This window comes from Trichophyton benhamiae (genome assembly GCF_000151125.1).
Source record: "Trichophyton benhamiae CBS 112371 chromosome Unknown contig01989.5, whole genome shotgun sequence".
In the NCBI taxonomy this organism is placed as follows: Eukaryota; Fungi; Ascomycota; class Eurotiomycetes; order Onygenales; family Arthrodermataceae; genus Trichophyton; species Trichophyton benhamiae.
Window position 1 is genome coordinate 1,650,641 of NW_003315112.1, and position 22,180 is coordinate 1,672,820.

Genomic DNA, 22,180 nt, shown 5'->3' on the forward strand with positions numbered 1-22,180 from the left:
AAGTTGTTCATTTCCCGCCTTGGCTAGGACTGGTGCGAATAGAAATTCCGCCACATATGCATGCTCAAAATTCAAAACCCGCCATTCTATTAACACATTTACGCTCACAACTGTGGTCAAAGTTACTTCGGATATCTCTCGCAGCTACACTTTTCCACCGAATATTTCCCGTAGAGAATGCTCCAGCATGTACCTGGTTAGGTCGTCAACATTCGCATTCGCCTTTCTCATAGCTTCGTCAGCCTCTTTTTCCCTCAGATCCAGAGCCTTACGATGGCGCTGTATGTCCCCGAGTTCTTCCCGAAACCGAGCTTCGATGATCTGCCGTCGGGACTCTAACGACCACATAAATACACTCATCACAGCATGCACATTGGAGAGCTGGAGCTCTCTGTTGTTATCACGAATTGCTCGCAGAAACAAAATCGCAGCCTGCGTGATATCCTCGAGCTTCTGAAGGCTTATCCGTTTACGGTGAACAGCGATGTTCCGGATCTCATAACCAGAGTGGAGGATTGACCTTATGTTCGGATAGTCCTCGGCATTAAAGGCGTGAATAGGAATTTTGTGGATGACTTTGTTTAAGGCCAAGGTCCATTTACTCAGCTCAATGGCTTCTGGACAGTCCCACATCTCCGTTGATATCAGCTCAGTAGCCCATTTGGACGCAAAGTCGAAGCATGCCTGCTCGAGGAGAGTCTGGGTCTTCGTGAGAACTAGATGTTGTATTGGGAATGGGGCATGGGAGAGATTTGTCGAGCTATAATCTGAGGAATTTTGGCTTGCGACTTCATCTACACACACAACAATCAGTATACACAACCTTTCATAAGTATCTGAGCGCGTAGCCATAGAGAGGACCTATACCTTTAGAAGAGGAGTTCTCCAGGTCTTTATCAGCCACATTTTCATCTATATCGCCGCTTTGATCTTTTTTTCCCGACCCCCTATTATCGCAACTTGGTTCTGTCGGCTTTGAAAGAGCCGATATGTCAACATTAGCTCCCTTTTTTGTTTGTTGACGAAGCAATATTGCACTTGGAGGTTCTTTGGCTATAAGTTTGGGGGCAAAAGCATCATCTGTTAACAGCGACTGTAAGATATCCACGATTTTGTCCCGGCCTAAGTTCATAATCAAATCAGCATCAGGACATTTGAGAGACTCAATTCTCTTAATTATCGCCTTTTTCTTTCGTATCAACGCGCTTTCTCCAACGAAGAGTGGCCGGTATGCCTGGAAAACCCGTTGTCTCTCATCTTCTTGGACCTTCATCATATTCGTCAGGGGTAAAATTCGACTCCGGGGATCTAGTTTCGACAGTTTGCCTAACGGTGAAATGCTCTATGTCAGACAATATTAGTTGAGAACTGGGTTGGAAATATGTGATATACACCTGGATTTATGTCAACAGCTTCCATACAGTAAACAAATTGTTTCTAGCACGGCAAGTGCCGTAAATAGTCCCCCGTCCCTACAGTAACGCTTGCGTCTAGCAATGCGGCAAATGAAAGCTGAACGAGAAATAGAATGCATAAACGCAGCCAGGAGGTCAATGGCTATGTAGTGAGGCAGTGCTCATGAAGAAGGATACTAGTTAGGCATCTTTGAGTCGGGACACTATAGCTATGTATATTCCAGATATATGGTCCGGGCTATGAGTGGTAGCGCCGCGTTTTGTGACCAAATGGCGCCGTGCTATACTAGGGTTTCTTCCTGTACTAGGTAACATGCAGGAAGAGCAGCCACAAAAGAGGAACAAGAAAAAAAAAAAAAAAAAAAAAAAAGGGAAGAAAAAGGAAAAGGGATGGGAGGAAGGACGCCGCAGCCAGAAATATTCAGTCTTCCTGACATAATGTCAGGCCATGACTCCTCCGTGTTGGTTTTATGAGATAAGGCTAGATATGCCATCCTTACGGAGGAGGCCTTGTTTCCGGTTGCTTGACCAGGTCAGCAACCGCAGCAATATGCAAGTAGTGGCCGTATTTTGAAAGCAAACATAGTCAATTTACCCCAGCCGGTAGGATTGACGTATTTTCAACACCACTGTATGGCGGAAGATTTGGTAAAAGGCCTGAACCTTGGCATAGAACGACTAGACTGGATGCAGCGGGTTGCTTCGGAGTAGCGGCGTCATTCATACCTATGAAAAGTTGCCTTACTCCATGGTTGTGACTGTGATGAGCCTATCCTACCTTCGGTGATGCCGGGGCTTAGCAAGAAGGAGTGGGAGACATCCGAGAGAGAGTATGGGTATGTTAACAAGGATACGGGGGAGGGATTTTAATCACCCCGGGCAAATTCCTGCTTACATGGAAATGAATAGCGCTTTCTAGACATCGATGACGGAGGAAAAAGAAAGATAGGTAAACTAAGTAGAAGTGGATATCAGACCGTAGTGGAGAGCAGGATCCAGTCATGGTAGAGAAATTCTGCATGGACGCCGCTCGCTCATCACTCCAAAAGAGTTATTGGCCCGGGATAAGGGTGGGAACGAGCAGCGAGGGGAAAATCTGAGCACTGCTGCCTGGAGTATAAACCACATGAGTATGCATGAACGTCACAGACCGGCGGCCAGCGCCAACCTGCGCAGTTTCATTGGTGATCAACCTGCAGGGAAAAGAAACAGGGGGAAAAAAAATGATGTGGGAAAGAGAGGGAGGATAATAAATCTAGACTGAGGATAGTACGGCGTAGGTAGGCTATGCAGTCTCCCTAATCTTTGAGGTATTCTGGGGATCTGTTGCCACTGGCAAATGAAAACAAATGCATACTCTGGCCTGGACTGGTGGTCACTAAAACCAGAGCAATGCAAGGCAGAATTTCTGGGTCTGAACACATGAGATGTCGAAGAGGGTCACCATAGGGGTCGGCACGGTAACAAGGCACGAAAGCATAGCATGTCATCAGTGATATGGCACAGGCGATTTGCAATGTCTGCACCACCCCAAGTTGGAAGTTCCCTCCGTGACGTCAACACAGAGAAATCTTTATTCACTGCAAGGCTGATACGAAAACAAATATGAAGTTTTGGTAGGGAGAATCGTCTAGCACGATTCCTCCAAAGCATATCCCCAACCCCCACGACTAAGGAAACCCAATTATGGCTGTCACTTCTAAGTATCAAGGGTATTTTGTAGCGGCTCTCACTCTATAGACCGAGCTTCTTGTCTTCTTATTATGGAATGGTCTATTGGACACGAGAAAAAGTCTCCATTCCGGCTTGGAGATCATCGCCTGTGCTGGGAGCAACAGAGAGTTTGAGGCGCAAGCGCGGAAGGACACCCTCTAGAGCAGGCGACCCAACCCATCTCTGTGGCTCAAACCGGCCCCTTAACCCCCCCTGGCCGTGCTTGTCGCAGAATGGCTGTCAGTTGATGTCTTGTATGGCCAACGTTGCTTGTTGTCGTTGTTGACGCTCGACGTTGGCGCTTAGAAAGAAAGAGCCATAAATAGAAGTTTGTTTTGTTTGCTCGTGTCATGTGACCGTGCAAAAATAGAAACGCCTTTTTTCAACGTCAAACATCGAAAAGCCGGCGAGGAGCAAGCGAAAGACAACAACCAACGCGAAGAAGAAGAAGCAAAGCGCGAGATGTTGGGAGGGAGGACAGGAGTGCTGCCCCTGACAGCCAACAAGCGAGGGCTCAGGCTCGGAAGAGAGACGCTAGCCATTCGCGGCAAGTCTGAGGTTCATCTCAGCTGGGGTGGTCAGTCTGCTGGGAGGGCAGAGGCGGTGCAAGGAGGGAAAAGGGGGCCAGCACCAGCCTCGCTCGTTTGTTAGTCTGTGGCTCGAGTCAGACTAAGGACATGAACCCGGATGGACAACTCTGGCTCCCCGGGTGTGGCTTCGGCGCGAAAGATGCTCAAATACGGGTTACGTTCTTTGCAGCTCTGTATGATGTTTTACTCCCCCCCCCCCCAACTAAGTACTTAGCTCTCACCAGCCTCATCCATCGCGAGATGTGGCTTTTGACGCTAAAAGAAAGGCAGGCAGAGCATGCTTGAGCCTCAACTGCTCGGGCGTGGGCGTAAGCGAGTTTGCAAAGTGTATCTGCAAGTGACTCAGTGAGACGATTTGCGCTGCCTGGTCATCACCCCCTCAAAAACTATGAGTGGTCATCTGAGCGAATGAAAGGGTTGAACCCATCTTACTCAATAGCTAGCTTGAGGAGTGAATGTTCAATATTTCGACAACTGTTATTGGGCAATGCTAGTCACCCCATGCACCAGGCAGTAAGAACAGACAAAGGCCAAGGTAACTTTCCTTGAGTTCTGCGTCATCCGGCAATCGACTCGCACACACAACGAGAGACACCCCAACCATGACCTATTATTATTATTATTATTTTCATTCTTTATGTGGATGGCGAAAATGTTGAACTAGGCCGCAGTGAATAGCCAGTTGGTTCACGGAGAGATATTTTGGAGACACAGTAACTTCCTTATTTTGAGAACAGTATCAGTTTGCCTTGGACGAGAGCATGATTGACCTGATCAAAGAAAAAAAAAAAAAAAGATGATACCCCCCTGAGGAGTTGGTGGCGATAAGGTCAACCTCGGCGTGAATTTCGTGGGAAACCAACTCTCATCGGCTCCTGCTGCGAACCTAACTAGTGTCAATGCAATGGAATGTTCCGCCTTGCATATCCCAGCTGGCTGCGCACACATCCTGGAGCGTGGAGGGTGTGAGGGTTTAGGCATCCACCTTTCACGCTTGGCTGATTCTCATTAGTAATAATAGGCACCAGCAAGATGGTTTTCTTCGATTGGCTAAGCCTCACTCCGCAGCACGACTATTGGGTGCAAGCTGCATCCAAGCTGCATCCTACGATCTCGTAAAATAGGGTTGCCCAGCGCGGATACTTACAGGAGGCTTGGCTTGAAAGTCTAAACGGGTCTGAGCTTTTTTAGTTGCTGCGATGAAGATATCTCCAACTAATTTACTTGCTCATCAGCCCCCCTCGGAATATAAAAGGCCTGTCATACCCCTCCTTCGTGGAAGATTTTTCCACATCAAACTACGACAACAACAGATACCCATTACTTGCTTACCTTTACAAGACTTCATTTGTACTACATCAGCAAATCTCCAGTTAAACACCACTGACCCTCACCAACACTCACAATGCCTTCGATCACCTCCCCGTCTGCTCCCCCGGCCATCTTTAGCCACCGCCGTATGCCCTTAAGCCAGGAATATCATGTCATGGACCGGTATGCCGGACACGCTTCCCGCTGCAGAGTCTGTGCAAACCCAGTAGAGGCCATCACACAGGGAAGGAACCTATGTGACCGTGGTATTCGACATGCACACAACTTCATTCTCTGTATTCGGAGCCTTGAGGGTAAAGCATATGCCGCCGCCGACATCGAGTTCACACCGAAGGAGATAGACATCCCACCTCAGTTCAGCGTTGTCAGTGACCTTCTTCGTGCCCTTGACCTAGGTCTCCTAGCCAAACTTCAGAAACCACAGCCAGTAGTTATCAACACTACCAACAACACCCGCAGCTCCCGAGAAGACAACGTTCCATCCAGTCCTGCCTCCCCGTCCACCTCACTACCCGAGCGTTCAAGTAGCACGGTCGTGGTTGTATCCTCCCGCAAGGGCAAAGAGACGTCTCGTGATGATCTTTCCTTTTCTCGTCGTGGAACTCTCTATCCTGACGAGACCACTGGCCAGCTTGTCACTCGTACATACCACTCCACGTCTTCTAAGTCAGGAATCCGAGTCCCATCTACATACCTATCGTGAAGGCTTCTTCCATGAAACTAGGCAGACAGATTTAAGGCTACCTTTGATGGATCAATATACCACAACACTTCCGGCCAAGCACCCAGTTATAACGCCTCTATTTGGATCCCAGAGGGGCATTGCCCCCACCCAGCCTTCCTCTCGAGGAGCGGACACCCACACCCAGGTTCCCACCGAAACAGCGGTTGAAGAAATCTCTGATGTTCAGCTTTTGGGACACCTCATGGTATTCTGCTGCGTCGAGCCGTTCCACACCTATGAGCACATCTGTGCCGGAACTAGGTGTCACTCATCTCGCCGCCCATTAGTGGCTGGCTTACTACCCGTTGTATCCCTATTTTCCTATTATACTTAGGAAGCCCCACCGTAGGGGTAAGGACAAGGATAAAAATAGGAGAATCAAACTCTTTCTATCTATTTGGTGTCACAGGACATAGTGTATGTATGATATTTGTTCTGATACGATCAGGCTCTCTCTCTCTCTCTTTCTCTCTCTCTTTTTTTTGTTGCGCCCTTGAGCATCAGAGCATGTATTATGTACTAGACCAATTTTTTGATACTTTCGATTAAATAATAATAAAAAGGAAATCAGCATTCTTGCTTCCTCTTCGAGGCATCCTGATGAGTACACTGATGGAGCCGCATCTACACTATTGGCAAATAGGCACCAAGCGCGAGAAATTCTACAAGCGCCGTGGTTGCCGCGAGGTCACATGATAATTCAATCTTTTTCTCCCTTTCAACTTCCAATTGCCAATCGCAACTTGTTGCTCGAGTTGACTGAACGACCAGTTTTAACTGTTTTCTTCCGCACACCATGGCTAAGAAAGGTTGGTTACCTATTATTTTAGCAGTATCTGCTCGTATTTTCACCTTGATGCTTAATTGCTAATTTTTCTACGAATATAGCTAAATCTCGAACGATCGCCGTCCGGCTTATCTCCATGGCAATGACCGGCTACTACAAGACCTTCACTAGACCAAGAGCCAGCCGTCCGCTCAGCATGCTGAAATATGACCCCGTGGTCAAGAAACAAGTGTTATTTTTGGAGGCGAAACGGCGGAAATAGAACACGCAATCTGAACCTTTGATAAGACGACCTACACACCAAGTCGCATTCGACCGAATTGATGGACTCTCGATTTCAATTGATGGACTCTCGATTTCAATTGATGGACTCTCGATTTCTTCCCCGTGAATGGTCATACTCTAGAGATTGAAGGAATGAATTTATCCCTCAACGATGTCATATGTGACAATCTGCTCTTACGGGTTCATAGAGAAGGCAAAGGAAACCGGGCGTTACTGCGATGAATAATCTGTATATTATGGACATCTTTCTTCTTTTTTGACTTTATTATCATTATTAGCATTAAAGGCATTGGGGATGCACTTAAATCAAGCCCATATTTGACCTTCCCGGCCTTGTTAACACTGCTAACACCCCAATGGGGCCTTCCGCAACTCGAACTGCTTGCGTAGAAATTAAACCCGATAGTGATGAAGATACGCAAGGATGACTGAATAGGTGAAACTGACAATATTCTATGGCTAACTGAGTATAACTCCTAACAGACATATCACAGGCCTTCTATATACGTCACTATTCTATACTGAAGTTCGTGTAGATACTTATATTAACACCACGTCACCTTTTAGTGAAAGGCATATTTCTGCCCGAATCTATTGTTGAATGTTTCTTCTGCTCCATGATCAGTATTTTAGAATAGAGGCGATTAAAGGCCTATCTTCTTACTCACCTCTACGTCTCTTTCTTCTGTGAACTCTCGACTGTGACATAAAGGTATCTACAGACTGGTTGACGGTCCAGGTTGTGCTGTCTTGTTGATTCGTGATCACAGAAAGCGAAGGACTTGGAGTTGGCTGCGGATCGAAAAATCTAGATGAAATGCGAGACTGACGTCTAGGAGCCGTGGGTGCAATGGTTGGCCTTTTCTTTTTGTTTCCTCCTGAAGGGGTATGGAATTGTGTTTTGCGCTGTGCTGGCACGGCAGCCATTGGCTGTATTCCATTGAGGATTGCTTCGGCCGAAGTGGATGTATCATCTTTCTCTTTCTTAATGCCGGCATTCTCAGAGCCACTAGGTGTGGTAATAGACAGAGCACTGCTGAGGGCGCGTGCTGGTTGATCAGAGCTAGACCTGCCCTTTTGTTTTGTAAGGACTGCATTTTCGGTCTTTAGAGCAGCATTTTTAGCCTTGACCTCAGCATTCTCCTGTCTCAAGACAGTGTTTTCTGCTTGGATAATTGTCCTCTCTGCCTCAATAGTAGCTTTGATTGCGCTGAGATCCGTAATTTGTTTCTCTCGTTCTTGTTTCTCTGCCTGAATATTTGCATTCTCTTTCTCGAGAGTGTCTAATTGTGCCTTGGTATCTGCAACCTTTTGTTGTAAAGAGACATTTTCCTCGTGGTTAATTATATTAGTCTGTTGTAGGGTAGCATTTTCCTGCTTTAGGGTTACGTTTTCTCCCCTAATAGTCATGCTGGTGAGCTTTAGCGTTGAAATTTCCTGCTTCAGTATTATATTCTCATTTTGAATAGCTTGAAGTTGCTGTTGCACGTTCTCTTTCTCGCCTACTTGTGAAGTTTGGTACTGTTTAAGCGCAGAAAGTGCTTGTTCATGAGCAACAGATACGACCTCACATTTATTTTCAATATCTTTTACCCTCTGCTGATAAGAAACAACCTGAGTTATCGTCAGTGATACAGGGAATATCAAATTCTTCATGGTCCAAACATACCGTAGCCTGTAACTCTTCGTGTTTTGAAATACTATCTGCCTTCAAAGTTGTTAGCGTAATGCAGGAGCAGAAAAGTCATACATACCAAAGATAGTTTCACAGCCTCTAGCTCTTCTTTCCACTTTGCAGCCTCTGATTCGGCTTGCTGTTTTTCTCTAGTAAGTGTGTGTCTTTCTTGTTCGAACCTAGCACGCTCTTGATCTTTGGACATTAAGCTTGCCCTAGAAAGCTCCTCTCGTATCCTCTTCTCGACTTCCTTGGAGTTTAACTCGAGGACAGACTTTTCGGACTCAATTTTTCGAGCAAGGGCTTTTGCTTCTTCAATAGCTTGGTTCTTTTCAGCTAATAGCTGCTCTATTTCCTTAAGATGGGACTCCTTTGACTTTAAGAGGGATTTAAGTGCATCTTCTTCCGCAGTGAACTGATGAATGATCCCAGTTAGTTGAGCCTTATATTGGCTAATGGTCTTTCCCAGCCCTTTGGTGCTTTCGGTGAGATAGTTTAGATTGTCATGCATTTGATCCTTCTCCACGTTCAGTGAAACTTGTTCTTTTCGAATGGCTCGATACTCTTTGAGAAGCCTCTCTTGGTGATCTGCAATTCCAACCATGAGGGCCCTTATCTTACCAAATTTAACTTTCCACCGCTCAACAGACTGTTTCTGGGCAACTTTTTCCTTTTGCTGCTCTTTGCACTGACGGTCTAGCTCGTTTATCCGAATAGTAAGCTGCTTGTTGCGGTCATCTGCAGTACAGAGGCCTGCTTTTAGCTCATCTATCAACTTTGATGCCGCTACTTCAGTCTCTTCCCGCTTCTTTAATTTTTGTATCAGCAGGTTGAATAATTCATCTTCGGTAGCTTGCTGGGTATTAATAGGAACAGCTCTTTCTATATTGTTGGATAGATTTGATTGTGGGATATCTTGAGTAGGTCGCACGATTTCTGATGTTGGTTTGGTAGGCGTAACCCTATCTAACGAAGGGGATACAGTCCTGGCCCTCTCTGGGAATTTGGTCTTCGCTCTGTCTACAGAATTGGTATCCAGGACGATAACCATCTCATCCCGAGATGACGCATCTGGTGGCAATGCCCTCTCATCATCTCCCTGGCTGGAATGAGAGTCAGCACGAGGGCAGCCCAGTTGGAAAGTAGTAGCGCCATATGTTGATACCTCTGAGATAAACATTTGTCCTCTTCACTAGTAGCCCTAGAAGACCTGGTTTGCGGATGCGAAGTAAAGGCCCTCCTTGGGAGTGTTGGCCTTGCAAAGTAGAATCCAGCATCCTGTGCGCCGGAGCTAGGTGGCCTAGCAACGAAGGAGACACGGCTGTCTATGACAGCAGCAGCAGGCAACTCGACAGTACACTCCTTGAGTATCTTCTTCGAGGTAGGGGAGAGCCCATCGTCATGCATAGCAGCCTCAGCCATGATGCTGCTAGTTGGTATCTTGAAGACTTGAAGTCAGGAGGAGGAGAACAAGAGAAGACGTTGGATGTTTTCCCTTTTTGGCCATCGCAGGTCACGGGATAACTAACTACCTTAACTAGCCCACTCGCCAGTTAACGAACCAACCTCCGACTTCATTTGATAAGTCTAACAAAACCAACTCCCAGTCTCTATGCACCAGGGATAAATAGGTATAGGATAATGTGTTGGAGGAGCTGGGTGAACGCTTTTCACGCCTTTGAGTGCTTCTGACTGTTAATATGACAAGATGAAGAATTATCAAACGAGCGATAACTACTCCGTACGGAGTAGTTACGGAGTATACAGCTGGAGCAAGACCAAAGGTACCTAATAATGAGAAGAACTTCGGGGACATTATTGAATATTTAACGAAGGAAATGCTGTTTCTGACAGAATTAACGCTAGGGAACGAACATGGATTGGTGAACTCCGATGGAGACATTTTCCCCAGTAAATCGCCTCCAAGCCCGAAGGATTCAGTTGGATCCCGCCTTGGGCGCTTGGTTAAAACAAACCAACCAGAAGCCAGCAAGAACGAGACAGTCTCCATTCGCTCGCAGCAATGAAACGCCTTTTGGTTGGCCTGGCTTTGAATGACGGGGAAAACAACCATTCTCATTCGAACCAGCCAGTTCAACTTGTCAGAGTCTCATAGCGCCATCTTATCACAGCCCTAAGAGAGCTTGAGAATGATTGAGGGAACACGGGAAGGCTGTGGCTGTGAGCTCGCGTATTGTCACCCAGCCGGCAATCTCTCCATGAGGTTGCAAAGGTCCCTGGCCGTCCCTTGTTTAAATATAAGGCTGAAGGGTACGGGGTAGTGACAGGCTTACTTTCAGCCCTGTTTGTTCCAGCTGAGTCTTTTTTCTCGTGCTGGGTTATATCTGCTGTCCGGTTGTTTGCGGACAAAACAAATCGAGCCTGGCAGTTCTGGCACGGTTACAGCTCCTTTGTTTGTCTTAGGAATTGTTGTAACTAATTAAATCCCACTTACTGCGATAGCCCTACACTCCTCTGTTTTCTTCTGGTCTTTATCTCTTCTATCCTGGGAGTGTAGATACATACGTTTACGGAGTACGTTCCAGAGTTCGCCGGGACTCTGTGCAGATGGAGCCACGGCGAGATTCCGATTTCGATCAGATCTTCCTCCATCCGACTACGAGCAACCGCTCTCGTGGAGGAGACTCAATTGCATTGTCATCGCGGAATAATGCTGCATATCGCCGTCTATCATCCGCTGAAGAGCCATATCTTCATTCATACGAAGCACATGGCTCCTCGAATCCCGCAACTCCTCCCACTTATCGAGATGCAGCGTCCAGAGGGTTTGGATTAGGGATTGGCCAGCCCAGAAACGGACCAGTGAGTGGAATGGGAGAAGAGTCAGACTTGGGCTACCATCCATCTCACCACTCGAGGCATTTCAGCGAGTCTTCGCTGCTAAGAGAGAGTGCAGATACTTCTCCAGACTTCACTACAGCATACCATCGCCCATCACCTTCATTCAATTCATCTTTCCAGTCCTATGGTTCGGATTCCAACACGGTTCGCATAGTTGAGCCAGAAAATGGACAGGAATATGGTACGTTAAGCATATGAAATACCTACATGTGTAATTATTCTAACATCCTTTCCATAGACCGTCCGAAGCGTGTGAAATGTCCAACGCGGAGACATGTTGTTCAGCGACGAAGCGCATGGCTATCGATTGCAATATTAGTCCTTGCATTCTATTCAACGGCATTTTCTGCGATATACTTTGTTGTTGCTTGCATAAAACCGCATTATGGAAACAGGATCGGGGGCAAAGGAGGCCTGGCACCGTCTACAGCTACTTTGTTAAGTGCCTTGTTTGCGAAGACAATCGAGTTGTCATTTGTTACCGTTTTCGTTGCTTTCCTAGGCCAAGTGCTCAGTCGAAAAGCCTTGGGCAAAAATGCCGGAGGAATCACAATTGCAGATATGTCGATGCGTACCTGGGTTATGCAGCCAGGAACCCTAATCACTCACTGGGAAAATGTTAAGCATTCGGCCCTTACCTTGCTAGGGATCATTGCAATGACAACGACCTTCGTTGCCATGTTTTATACCACGGCCGCGGAAGCGCTTGTGTCGCCTAGACTCACGGCCGGTATTCCTGAGACGAGGGAACTTACAGGAGAAGTTAACACTAAATTCGCCAACTCCACCTATCTGTTCAGCAACTGCCAAAGCCCGGTACCCCTGGCTGTTGACCCAGTGAATCGAGGCTCAACTTGCATGCAGATTGCATTTTCCGGCAAATCGTTTCATAACTACGAGCAGTATCTGGGGCGTTGGACTGAATTTGGTGCTGGTCAGGGTTCAACGGACATGCTTCTACGCCCTCCGCCAAGTGGCACCTGGTACGACAACACAACAGTCAAAGGTAGCTGGATTGAGCCCTACAATATGACAGAACTCTCTATAAAATGGGGCCGGATGGTCGTCAATGTTACAGCAGCAATGCCGCACGCTGGTATATTTTCGGCAGCTAGACATCCCAAAAACAACATCCGTTTGCCAGAGGATCTTGGAGGACAAGGAGAGTTCAATATTAAAGCTGCCGTTCCGTCACCGATTGTCAACGTGATTTGTGCCGGCATGACGGAGGAAGAACTAGCTCCCATCATTTACACCAAATGGCCTCATCCTAACTTTGAATTCAATGCATCTACCTGGCTTATGAATCAGACAACCGATATGCCTAATTACCCGGATTGGTTGAATGCTACTGTGGTCGATGACATTTTTGAATTTGGGGAGAAATTTGGCGATAGAGGCCAAAGACCACCTATATTTCCCAAGATTCCACTGGAATATAACACGATTATCAATGTGACAGGGAGATTCGAGACAAACTCAATCTACCTTCTAGGGACATCCCCTCCGTCGATATATCCACCTCACTATTTATGCCAGATGAAGGGAGGCCTGACACCTCAATGCCTAACAAAATATGAAGCGGCTTCTAGTGGAGGTGTTCTTTACTCCCAGTGTGGTAAGGCAGCGGATTCAATGACATACCAATCCGTTGTCCCAGATGTACCTCCAATTATGATTGATAAAGATTGGAAAAACGTTGCTGAGGAATGGGCCAGGTCTATTGCATTAAACACAGGCCTATCCGATGGCTATGGAAGCAATGCTCGGCTGTTATCGCAGCTAATATCCAACTCAGACATCAAGACAAACATTTCATCCTTGGATCCCCATCTCCCATCTGTTGCTGAAGCCTTGGCAGCAATGGCCAGCTCACTCCTATTACTTGGGACACAGGATGCTACATTCAACCATAGAAAGACTTTCGCTGATGCACGGATGGCTGGACATCATGAGCCCATGTACGAACAGTTCCACGCTACAGTATGGGCGTCGGACTACGCCTCGGGAGCGAATTCACCAGCATGGCAAAATGTGTTTTATGCCGTGCTAGCACTCGTCCTGGTCACAAATCTGATTTGTTCAGTGTACTTGTACTTAGCCTTCCGAGGCGTCCAGCTGACAGATTTCACCGAACCTCAAAATACTTTGGCCCTCGCTCTTAATAGTCCCCCTAGCATCCATGTTAGCGGAGCCTGTGGTGCCGGGCCAGAAGGCAAGCAACTTACGCAGCGATGGATGATTTCCATGGACGAGAAGGAAGAACACTATTATATGACGAGCGCAGAAGAGGTGGAGGCAGAAGAGGCCAGACTTCGGCAGAGAGGACCGTATAATCATGACTCCATTGATGATGATAATGTCGCTAATATAAAGAATGCGGTCAGCCCAAAGGTGTCAGAGTATCGGAGGATTTCACGCGCGAGCAGTTCTATTTCATTGCTAACATAAACTGCTACTGGTTTACTGCATGGCCTTACGGAGTTGTCTACATTGGAGGGGCATTTCATTTGTTGCATTAATTGGATAATGTATATTGGCGGCCTCATGGTTTATATATCTAGCTTGTTTGGAAGCTCTACTGTTTGAGTGTATTGCTCGTATATTTACAACGAGAAGCAGAACACGCTATCGTGGTTAATAGTGTAGCCTTACATGCGGTGCGTATAAAATGGTATCATTAAAAAAATATCTAAAAGCAAAACCGTTGACAGACAGCTAAACACCTTTACTCTAGACAATCCCTTAGAAGAAAAGCATAAACCAGGCTTCACATTGCGGCATAAATTTCTGATGAGTATGTTCGAATACCAGCTCCCTCATCTACTGTCCTTGGATGAAAGAAGCTTGGAGAAATTAAAATCTGGTTTTCCACTGCGTCCTTTCTCTCCCTCAGCCACACGCGGGTATTGATCAGTCGGCTTAGCCAGGCGGTTTTGATAGTGAGACATTGGATTTTTGGGCTGTAGTGAGGACTTGGGTTGCCGTGATGCCACTGCCTTGGCTCCCGCGGGGGTCATTGGGTATTGACCACGGCTTCTGAATGTGGGCGTCAATGGAGATTTGATGGATTCGGCGACCTTGCGAACTGAGTATCGCATCGTTTCTCTCATTGTCCATTGTCTCCGCTTTGCTTGGTAGAAAAGGATACCGGTAGTTACTATGAATAGTTAGATTGATGGATACATCAGAAAATGGATTTTATAAAAGGGATTAGACCTACTTCCAATTATAACAACAATTACCACCACGATGATGATTGCTATTAGGCCGCCTTTTGGTATCTTGATTGATCCGCCCTCTGCTCCAGATGAACCCGTGGATCCGTCCGAACCAGCATCTCCAAGGCTTCCAGGAACAACCCCTTCATAGTCTGTTGAATCAGGATGTGGTGCTGGAACAGCTCCTGTAAGTCCTGATACCAGCAGCGAAAATAGCGACAGGGGCAGTAGATTAAGACGGAAAAAGGGGGAGTTCGTCATTCTTGTGTTCCTGGCTTCGTGAGTCTCCGACACCAACAGTATATAAGGATAACTAGAACAGAAGCCAGGGCACTATAGAGAGATCAGGTAAGGACAGTAGTGGCAGCACCCTTGCTCGATTTTCGTGTTGACGGTAGGAATTAGCTAGTTATGGATTCAAGGGATTGTAGATGGTATAAAGATGGGCGAACCATCGTCTATATAGGAAGAATGCACAGCGTCGCCCCGCCGCCAGAAATAACGTCGAAGGCACAGAACCCTAGGGCCGGCGTCTTGGTGCTGCTGTCGAATGGCTGCAACGGACGGCCCGGTTCCCAATTTAGAACTGCTGTTAAGCGCCCAGGGATATCAAGCATCAGGACTAGCAGCCAATCATGGCGCTGCGACGAGAGTTTTCACAACCTTCATCCAACATATCACAGCTTGATCACACTTGATAGGCTTACGCCAAGTGTGATGTCAAGGAAGGGCTCCAGCCCGTCAATGCAAGGGCGGCAGGAGAGTGTTGGCCAAGGGAGGCCATGTAAATCCTGGTTTTCGCGCGGACGTCCGGGGTGGCCATGTCGAGTATTTTGCAAGCCGCCTACGCTGTCAGGCACAGGATTGGACATTCCATGAGGTATTCATGGATTTTCGGCCATGATGGTTGATTTTGCGCATGAGTATACCAGGAGTTGGGTAACTAAAGGAGTTACCGCGATCTCGGGTGTCTTTTGTTCCTTGTCGATTCCATGTCAAGACCTGAAGAATGAGCGACAGCAGAGCGAATGTTATCAACGATCGTGAAACTCTTCTCGTTTGAGTGACTCTCGTAGCCAGTCAATGGATAATCTCTGCCTCTGTTTGAGACAAGTAACTAGTTAGTTGGCTAGTTGTTTAGCGGTCGAACGGGTTGTTCTATTTTTGCTTCCTTGAGTCTCACCCCTTATGCATGGCCTTCATTTCACCGTGATACTCGGTCGTCAATCATAGGCGAACGAAGACGTTAAAGAATATCGATATTAAACATAATCCACAGGTAATCATGATCCCAACCGTCCAAACGTCATATATACATGCAATGCAAAAGCACAAGAGGAATAAAAATAGCATAAATGATACACATATGCATGCATGCCCCTTTGCTCCAGCAATAAAACCACCAAATATCCAAAATCCAAACACATTAGTTGATATATCCAGAAATAAACTAATAATTCTCCGGCAAATCACCAAAATCAGGAATATCGTCACCACATTTGAACTCCGGTTCATATGCTTTGGCAGGTAATATACCTGCTGCCATCCCCTTCTTCCAACTCCACTGGGCAGCTGACTCGCTGTCCCAGGTCCAGTAAAACCAGCCCCAGCCTTTTTCAAAGGCGGAGATCTGAGCTTCAGCATATAGCCTGAGCCATTTCTTGTAAGAATCTGAGTATTGCGACGGGTCTGCATTTGCTGCATCACAGGAACATTGTTTGCCGCTTGGACAAGATGGTGTGAGGACGGGATCTCCACCGATGGGGTTTTTGTCCATTGTGCCTGTCCAGCGAGACCCGACCCCAACGCTGTTTATGTAGATTGTACAGTCGGTGTCGGCCTGCGACCACTCACCGCAGATAGTCGGACCATATCTATGCTGTGTCAGAGACTGTGTGAAAAAGGCTAGATATTAGGCATTGTATATATTACTTACCCACTCCCTTTTGTGCTGCTCTTTGTGATTAAATCAACCCAGCTATCGCAAACAAATTCAAGCTTCTTCTTGTGAGTCAGTTTGATCAGGTCGGCGTTGAAGATGGTGTACTGGTGTGTATCTATAATCAAGTCATGGCCAGTATTTTGCAATATACTCGACCATTTTGATAACTTCAGGAAGCCATCTCCAAAAACAATTTTCTGCTTCATTCCATTCCCGCCGACAATATCAGCAGCTTTGGTGGTCCAATCTAAAACAGGTTCAATGTCCAACTTCAACATCATCGGTTCGTTTGCGAGACCATATAGAGCAATGACATTCTTATATCGAGGTTGAGCAAAGAATTTAGATAGTTGGTCGTGTAGGTCAAGTGCTCTTTGGCCCCATTTAGCGCCATCATCACCATTGAGCCACTTTATCTCGCCCTGGCGGCCGGAGTGGTTCCATCCGTTCTGGCTCCCCGGAACGCCGTGTAGGTCCAGGTTCACGCGTAAGCCGAATTTCCTGCAATACTCAATGGCTCGCAAGAGATATCGCCAGCCCATCTTAGCGAAGTAAGGATCACCATCGTAGGTTGTCACTACCCAGTATCCGTATGGTATTCGAACATGATCAAATCCAGCATCACGAATCTCTTTGAACGACTGCTCATTTACGAATGTAGCGTAGTGTTTTTCTAACGTTGGTTTCCCCGCATTCCCCAGTCGTTTAGTAAGGGTATATTCGTCCACAACGTTATCTCGTGCAGAATATCGCTGGAAAAAAGAGGGGGTAATGAATGGTTCCATGGAAAGCCAGCCACCGAGATTCACACCTCGTATAGGCTGTTTACCGTAGGGAAACGGTTTGTCCAAGGCTGGAACCTTCTCATTTGCTTGGGCAGAATCGTCCCAAGTAGAATTTAGGCCCATGATAGGTAAACCGCCAACGGTTTCGTCAGTATATGTGACATTGAAATCGGCCGTGTCATACCATGAAAACGGATCTAGATGGGTCCCTTTTGCATCAGGCTATAATACGCATTAGTATTATTTCTGAATAAAGGGAGAGGATAAACACATACCGGTACAGAATCAGGACTTATCCCATCAAGCTCACTGTGAGATGGACCAGTGGTTACAGGGCCGTCAGGGTGTTTCCCGCCGCCGCCGTTCTTCTTCGACACAATTATGGCGACGGCAATGATAATCGCAAGCAGAAGAAGACACACTCCGACCACAACGATGATCTTTTTCCTCTTGGACCAGTTCTGAAAACAACCGTTGCCAGCACTGCCCTCTTCTTCATAATCGTAGCCATCACTGAAATAGTAGTCATCTCCTCCACCACCTCCGCCTCCGCCATGATACTTCTCGGTGCGGCGTCTTCCACCTCCTCTAGTTCTTAATTCAGGACTTCTCCCTTCTTCCAAATAAGCGCCAGAAACAAGCCTTTTCTTCTCATTTTCTCTGTCTTTCTCCCTCCTTTTCTTTCTTTGTATGTCTCCTGAGCTTTCCCAGCCTTTCTCCCTTTCCTTCTCGCTATCTCCGGCAAACCCGCTTTCAAAAATGTATTTCTTCTTCTTCTTTTCTTTCTTTTGCTGCTTGATTTCCTCCTTTCGAGCCTTCTTTTTCATGTCCTCGTCTGCTTTGCGGTTTAACTGGTCGAGCTGCGCCAGCGCATCAGAGCTAAGCAGCACAGTCGCACTGTTCGCAGAGTCGTTGCTGGTGTGCTTCTCCCGTCGTCCATGCCGTCTCATGTCCCTACCATGATGTTCACGCTCCTGGTCCGTGTCATAACCCCTTATCCTTCGGTCTCTTAATCTTCTATCACCACCTTCGTCAGCGGTGCTATCCCTTCTAGGCCGATGTCTGTTATGCCCTTCCCGATCCCGTTCGCGATCCCGTTTCTTAGGTGAAGTGGCGGGTGACTCTTTCGCTTTATGCCCGGCTCTGGGACTTGGATAATGCGAATGTCTTTCTCGGTCCCGATCTCTTTCATGCCTGTTAGCGCGAGGAGAATGGTTTGCGTTCGGCGGCCGCGCAAAAATCGGCCTCGAGTCAACTATGTCCTCACTTTCAGTCGCACTATCCCACGCAACACGTTCATCGCGCGTTCGCACTCGATTTCTGTGCTGTCTATCTCTGGACGGCCGGTGTTCTCTCTTCCTACTTCTATGTCTCCTATCATCAAATACATCATCTTCATCTTGTGTATGTACACCTTCATCCGCGGCGTGGGCGCCCCGATACCCACTTCTTCTTGTTTTGCTTTCTCTTGCCCTGCTTTCTCGTCGTTTTCTATAAGCACGGTCATAGCCATCCGAATCGTCGCGGTCGTAGGTATAATCGTATTGAAGGTCATCGCTATGATGGCGGCCTCGAGACCGATGAGGTGGGTGCGGCGAATGGCGTGTGCCACTCATGGGAAGGCAGTACTATTGAACAAGGCTAAAGACTAGATTTGATGAAGCTGCGTTCGTCGAATGGTAGAATATGCGGCCGTCACAATGAAAATCGTAGCACGTTAACGCTAAACGGGGGTAAGGAGAAGTTGGATGATAGGAGGTTGACATCAGATGGGACAGCCTAATGCATTGTCAGTATTCGCCAGTATACCCATGGATATCCTGGGCGTCCATACCTTGGACTGTCATGTATATATATCAACCGTCCGTCAGTCTGTCGGTGTTGTTTGTTTATGTCGTGCGGGAAGACAGAAAAGTTTACGGTTCGGCCCTTGGCGCGTGTCCCTGGCGGCAGCGCGGCTAAAATGGACGGTACAGGTACCCGCGCCGGTAAGCGCAGTCGATGTTTTACATGTTTCCAAGTGCTATCAAGGTCAGCAATTCGAGAGGCGAAGGGTTTGTTAAAACAGAGACATGAAATGAGGAGATATTATTCGTATTTTTTATCAGTCTCGCTAGCGCTATCGTTAGGTAAGGTATATGTGGCAGAGTAACTATGTAGACAAGTATGTGGGCAGTATCGAAAGAGCCAACAGCCATGTCCAGGATCGATTTATCAGGGGAAGAGGGAGCATAAAAAAAGAACCACCAAGACAGTGTGGGAATAGGAAATAACAAGCCCAGCTCACAAATGCAACAAGCACAGCAAACGTAACGCATAGCATCGCATATGAAAAGAGGGAATCAAAAGAATGGAGAAGAAAGAGAAACAAACAATGCTCCCAGATTGAAGTCGAGACAAAAGTCAAAAAAACATCCCGTGTAGATGGACAAATACATGAACGGACAGACTGGGTGGGCGGTTTTATTAGCTCTCGAACTGAGATAAGAGAGGAAATGGGGGGTTCAATATGAGGTATCAATGAACTAACGCTGGCGAAGCAAAGGGTAGCGAAGTAGAGCTGAAGGGGAAGAAAAAAAAAAAAAAAGGGCAAAGAAGTGAAAAGAAAACGCCATCCAGCAGTCCGTCTATAATGAAGAAAGAACTAAAGGAGATACCAAAGGGGAGTATTAAAAAGGAAACTGGGAATAGAAAATATCGGGTAAGAAATCCATCGCGTCGTATCCTCGCACCTTCACCAAGTAATGGCATATCATATTGTTATTGAGCTAGGTCAGCCGGAGATCACAACTCGCGCGCCCTCCTTGCCTAGTACTCCACGCTCGGAGGGTTTCGGGCTTCTCTCCCTGCCCTTCTTTCGGCTAAAGAAAGAGAACATCCCGCCAGAGGTATTGCCGTGGGCACCGGTAGTAGATCCGGTTCCATTTGGTAGACTGTTGCCATTCACATTGTTTGGGAGTGCATCCCCGTTAGTGGTCTGATCAGCCAGTCCAGACCAACTGCCTGTCTCCTCGAGAACCATTTGGACACCTCCAGATTTACTCCGATTTCGGGTCGCACCGCGAGGTTGGGGTTGAGAGAGTTGAGCCGGCGGTGGCGGAGGCGGGGAGAACTGTGGAACGCCTTGGTTGGTCGAGGTGATGGTATGAGAACGGTTAGCGTGGCGTTGGGACGGGAGCGAAGGGGGACCGGGAGGAGGTTGGGTTGGAGGAGAGCGAGAGAGGGCGCCGCCGCGATCAGAGGATGGGGAACCAGGGTTTACACTATCGACTGGTACATTATTCTGGCCATGTGCGTCGGAAGCGGTAGATCGGTAGGATTTTTCTGTCCTAGTTGACTTGTCCGTTCGGGTCGACCGATCTGTTCGGACCGATGGCGAGGAGGAGCCTGAGCGACCCTGGGAATTGGTATGCCGGTGTCGACGTCGCTGGCTCGGCGATGTTGTCAAGTTGAGGCAGTCTTCGGGGTTAGCAGAGGCGGCGATGGCTGCCGCAGCAGTGGTTTCATAATTCATCGTTGTGTAATCAAAAGGTTCGAACATGGTTTCTATGATACGGTGAAGCTCGTCCTCTCGGATTTCTTTGGCTGTAGCATCATCCTTGAGTTCAGCGCGGGGTTTCTGGCGGCGGGCACGCGCTTCCAACGGTGCCTCCTCAAGCAGAAGTTCTTCGAGATCGTATGTAGCGTCAAAGTTGGTCTTGTCACTGGACGGCACGAAGACTGGTTCAATCTCCTTTCTTTGGAGGGCATCAAAGTCGATAGGTGCGAAGAAGGCGTGAGTAGTGAATGATTCAAAGTTCATGGCACCAATGCGTTTCGTCGGATCCTTTTCTAATAATGCACTGAGGGCATGGAGACATGGGACAGTAACGGCAGGGTTTGTGACGTAGTACTTGGGTTGAGTGCGCATGATAGCTTCGCTGAGAGAGCTATGGCTTCGGCCATCGAAGGGTCGTTTACTGTAGATGCATTCGTAGAAAGTTACGCCGAGCGACCACCAGTCAACATTCGATAGGTAGCCTCCTCCTTGGAAGACTTCAGGAGCGAGGTATGCCATTGTTCCGGATCTGCTTGTAAGTGGCTTCGAGGGTTTGAAGTCCGATGCGACATTCTAACTTCGAATTAGGATATTGCCTTGTCTTGAGGTCATTTGAGGTTTGTATAGGTGACTTACAAAATCAGCGAGATGAACGTGTCCTTCAGAGTCCAGTAGGATGTTGTCTGGCTTAACGTCCCGATGTACAATGCCCTGCCCGTGAATATAGTGTAGAGCGCACGCAAGCTCGGCCATCCAGAATCGAATTGCCTCTTCGGTGAAACATTTTCTCGATATATGGAAACGAAGGTCACCGCCGTTCATGAGGTCGACAACGATGTATCTAGAGATTGTTAGAATGACGATAATCATTGAGATAATCGATACGCCATCTGTGTTCGCTCAACATACATGTACTCCATATCCTGGAAGCTGTATCTCAAGTTGCAGAGAAAGGGGTGGTTAAGATGTTCCAGCATGCGCCGCTCGCGAATAATGTTCCGCACACTCTCCGACCGGACGACTGGTTAATGCAGTGAGTATATGACGTTGATTCCGTAGAAGACGGAAAAAGGGGAGCCTACCTTCATCTTTTCTGATATATTTCAGGGCAAATGTAAGACCAGTATCTTTCCGCTCGACGATGCGAACCTTTCCAAAAGCACCTTTTCCCACGACACGAAGTAGCCTGAACTGGTTTAAATTGACTAGCAGAGAAAACGAGTATTAACCTACACGTCTGCGGCAATAGGAACGATGAAAACACATACCTGGGTGATCTGGAGAAGAGAGCTTGCCCTGAGAATTACCCAT

The 22,180-nt window shown here is 47.3% G+C and overlaps 8 protein-coding genes across 8 annotated transcripts; 3 read left to right on the forward strand and 5 right to left on the reverse strand.

Annotated features, from left to right (window-relative positions):
• Nucleotides 1-144: 144 nt before the first annotated feature.
• ARB_05277 (uncharacterized protein) lies at nt 145-1,273 on the reverse strand (the record flags this gene model as incomplete). Its single annotated transcript, XM_003016937.1, has 2 exons — nt 145-794; nt 868-1,273. 2 exons carry the CDS (start codon nt 1,271-1,273, stop codon nt 145-147), a joined length of 1,056 nt encoding a protein of 351 aa, XP_003016983.1.
• A 455-nt stretch (nt 1,274-1,728) lies between these two features.
• Nucleotides 1,729-1,854, forward strand: ARB_05278 (uncharacterized protein; the record flags this gene model as incomplete). Its single annotated transcript, XM_003016938.1, has 1 exon — nt 1,729-1,854. One exon carries the CDS (start codon nt 1,729-1,731, stop codon nt 1,852-1,854), a length of 126 nt encoding a protein of 41 aa, XP_003016984.1.
• Nucleotides 1,855-5,123: 3,269 nt separating this feature from the next.
• On the forward strand, nt 5,124-5,753 carry ARB_05279 (uncharacterized protein; the record flags this gene model as incomplete). The annotated part of the gene is made up of 1 exon (XM_003016939.1): nt 5,124-5,753. One exon carries the CDS (start codon nt 5,124-5,126, stop codon nt 5,751-5,753), a length of 630 nt encoding a protein of 209 aa, XP_003016985.1.
• A 1,753-nt stretch (nt 5,754-7,506) lies between these two features.
• Nucleotides 7,507-10,595, reverse strand: ARB_05280 (uncharacterized protein; the record flags this gene model as incomplete). Its single annotated transcript, XM_003016940.1, has 4 exons — nt 7,507-8,445; nt 8,601-9,624; nt 9,687-9,969; nt 10,088-10,595. 4 exons carry the CDS (start codon nt 10,593-10,595, stop codon nt 7,507-7,509), a joined length of 2,754 nt encoding a protein of 917 aa, XP_003016986.1.
• Nucleotides 10,596-11,089: 494 nt separating this feature from the next.
• ARB_05281 (uncharacterized protein) lies at nt 11,090-13,834 on the forward strand (the record flags this gene model as incomplete). The annotated part of the gene is made up of 2 exons (XM_003016941.1): nt 11,090-11,564; nt 11,622-13,834. The coding sequence occupies 2 exons, from the start codon at nt 11,090-11,092 to the stop codon at nt 13,832-13,834; spliced, it is 2,688 nt and encodes an 895-aa protein (XP_003016987.1).
• Nucleotides 13,835-14,202: 368 nt separating this feature from the next.
• ARB_05282 (uncharacterized protein) lies at nt 14,203-14,865 on the reverse strand (the record flags this gene model as incomplete). The annotated part of the gene is made up of 2 exons (XM_003016942.1): nt 14,203-14,543; nt 14,607-14,865. The coding sequence occupies 2 exons, from the start codon at nt 14,863-14,865 to the stop codon at nt 14,203-14,205; spliced, it is 600 nt and encodes a 199-aa protein (XP_003016988.1).
• Nucleotides 14,866-16,054: 1,189 nt separating this feature from the next.
• On the reverse strand, nt 16,055-18,281 carry ARB_05283 (uncharacterized protein; the record flags this gene model as incomplete). Its single annotated transcript, XM_003016943.1, has 3 exons — nt 16,055-16,412; nt 16,541-17,553; nt 17,607-18,281. The coding sequence occupies 3 exons, from the start codon at nt 18,279-18,281 to the stop codon at nt 16,055-16,057; spliced, it is 2,046 nt and encodes a 681-aa protein (XP_003016989.1).
• A 1,823-nt stretch (nt 18,282-20,104) lies between these two features.
• On the reverse strand, nt 20,105-22,180 carry ARB_05284 (uncharacterized protein; the record flags this gene model as incomplete). Its single annotated transcript, XM_003016944.1, has 5 exons — nt 20,105-21,442; nt 21,506-21,710; nt 21,779-21,890; nt 21,952-22,074; nt 22,138-22,180. 5 exons carry the CDS (start codon nt 22,178-22,180, stop codon nt 20,105-20,107), a joined length of 1,821 nt encoding a protein of 606 aa, XP_003016990.1.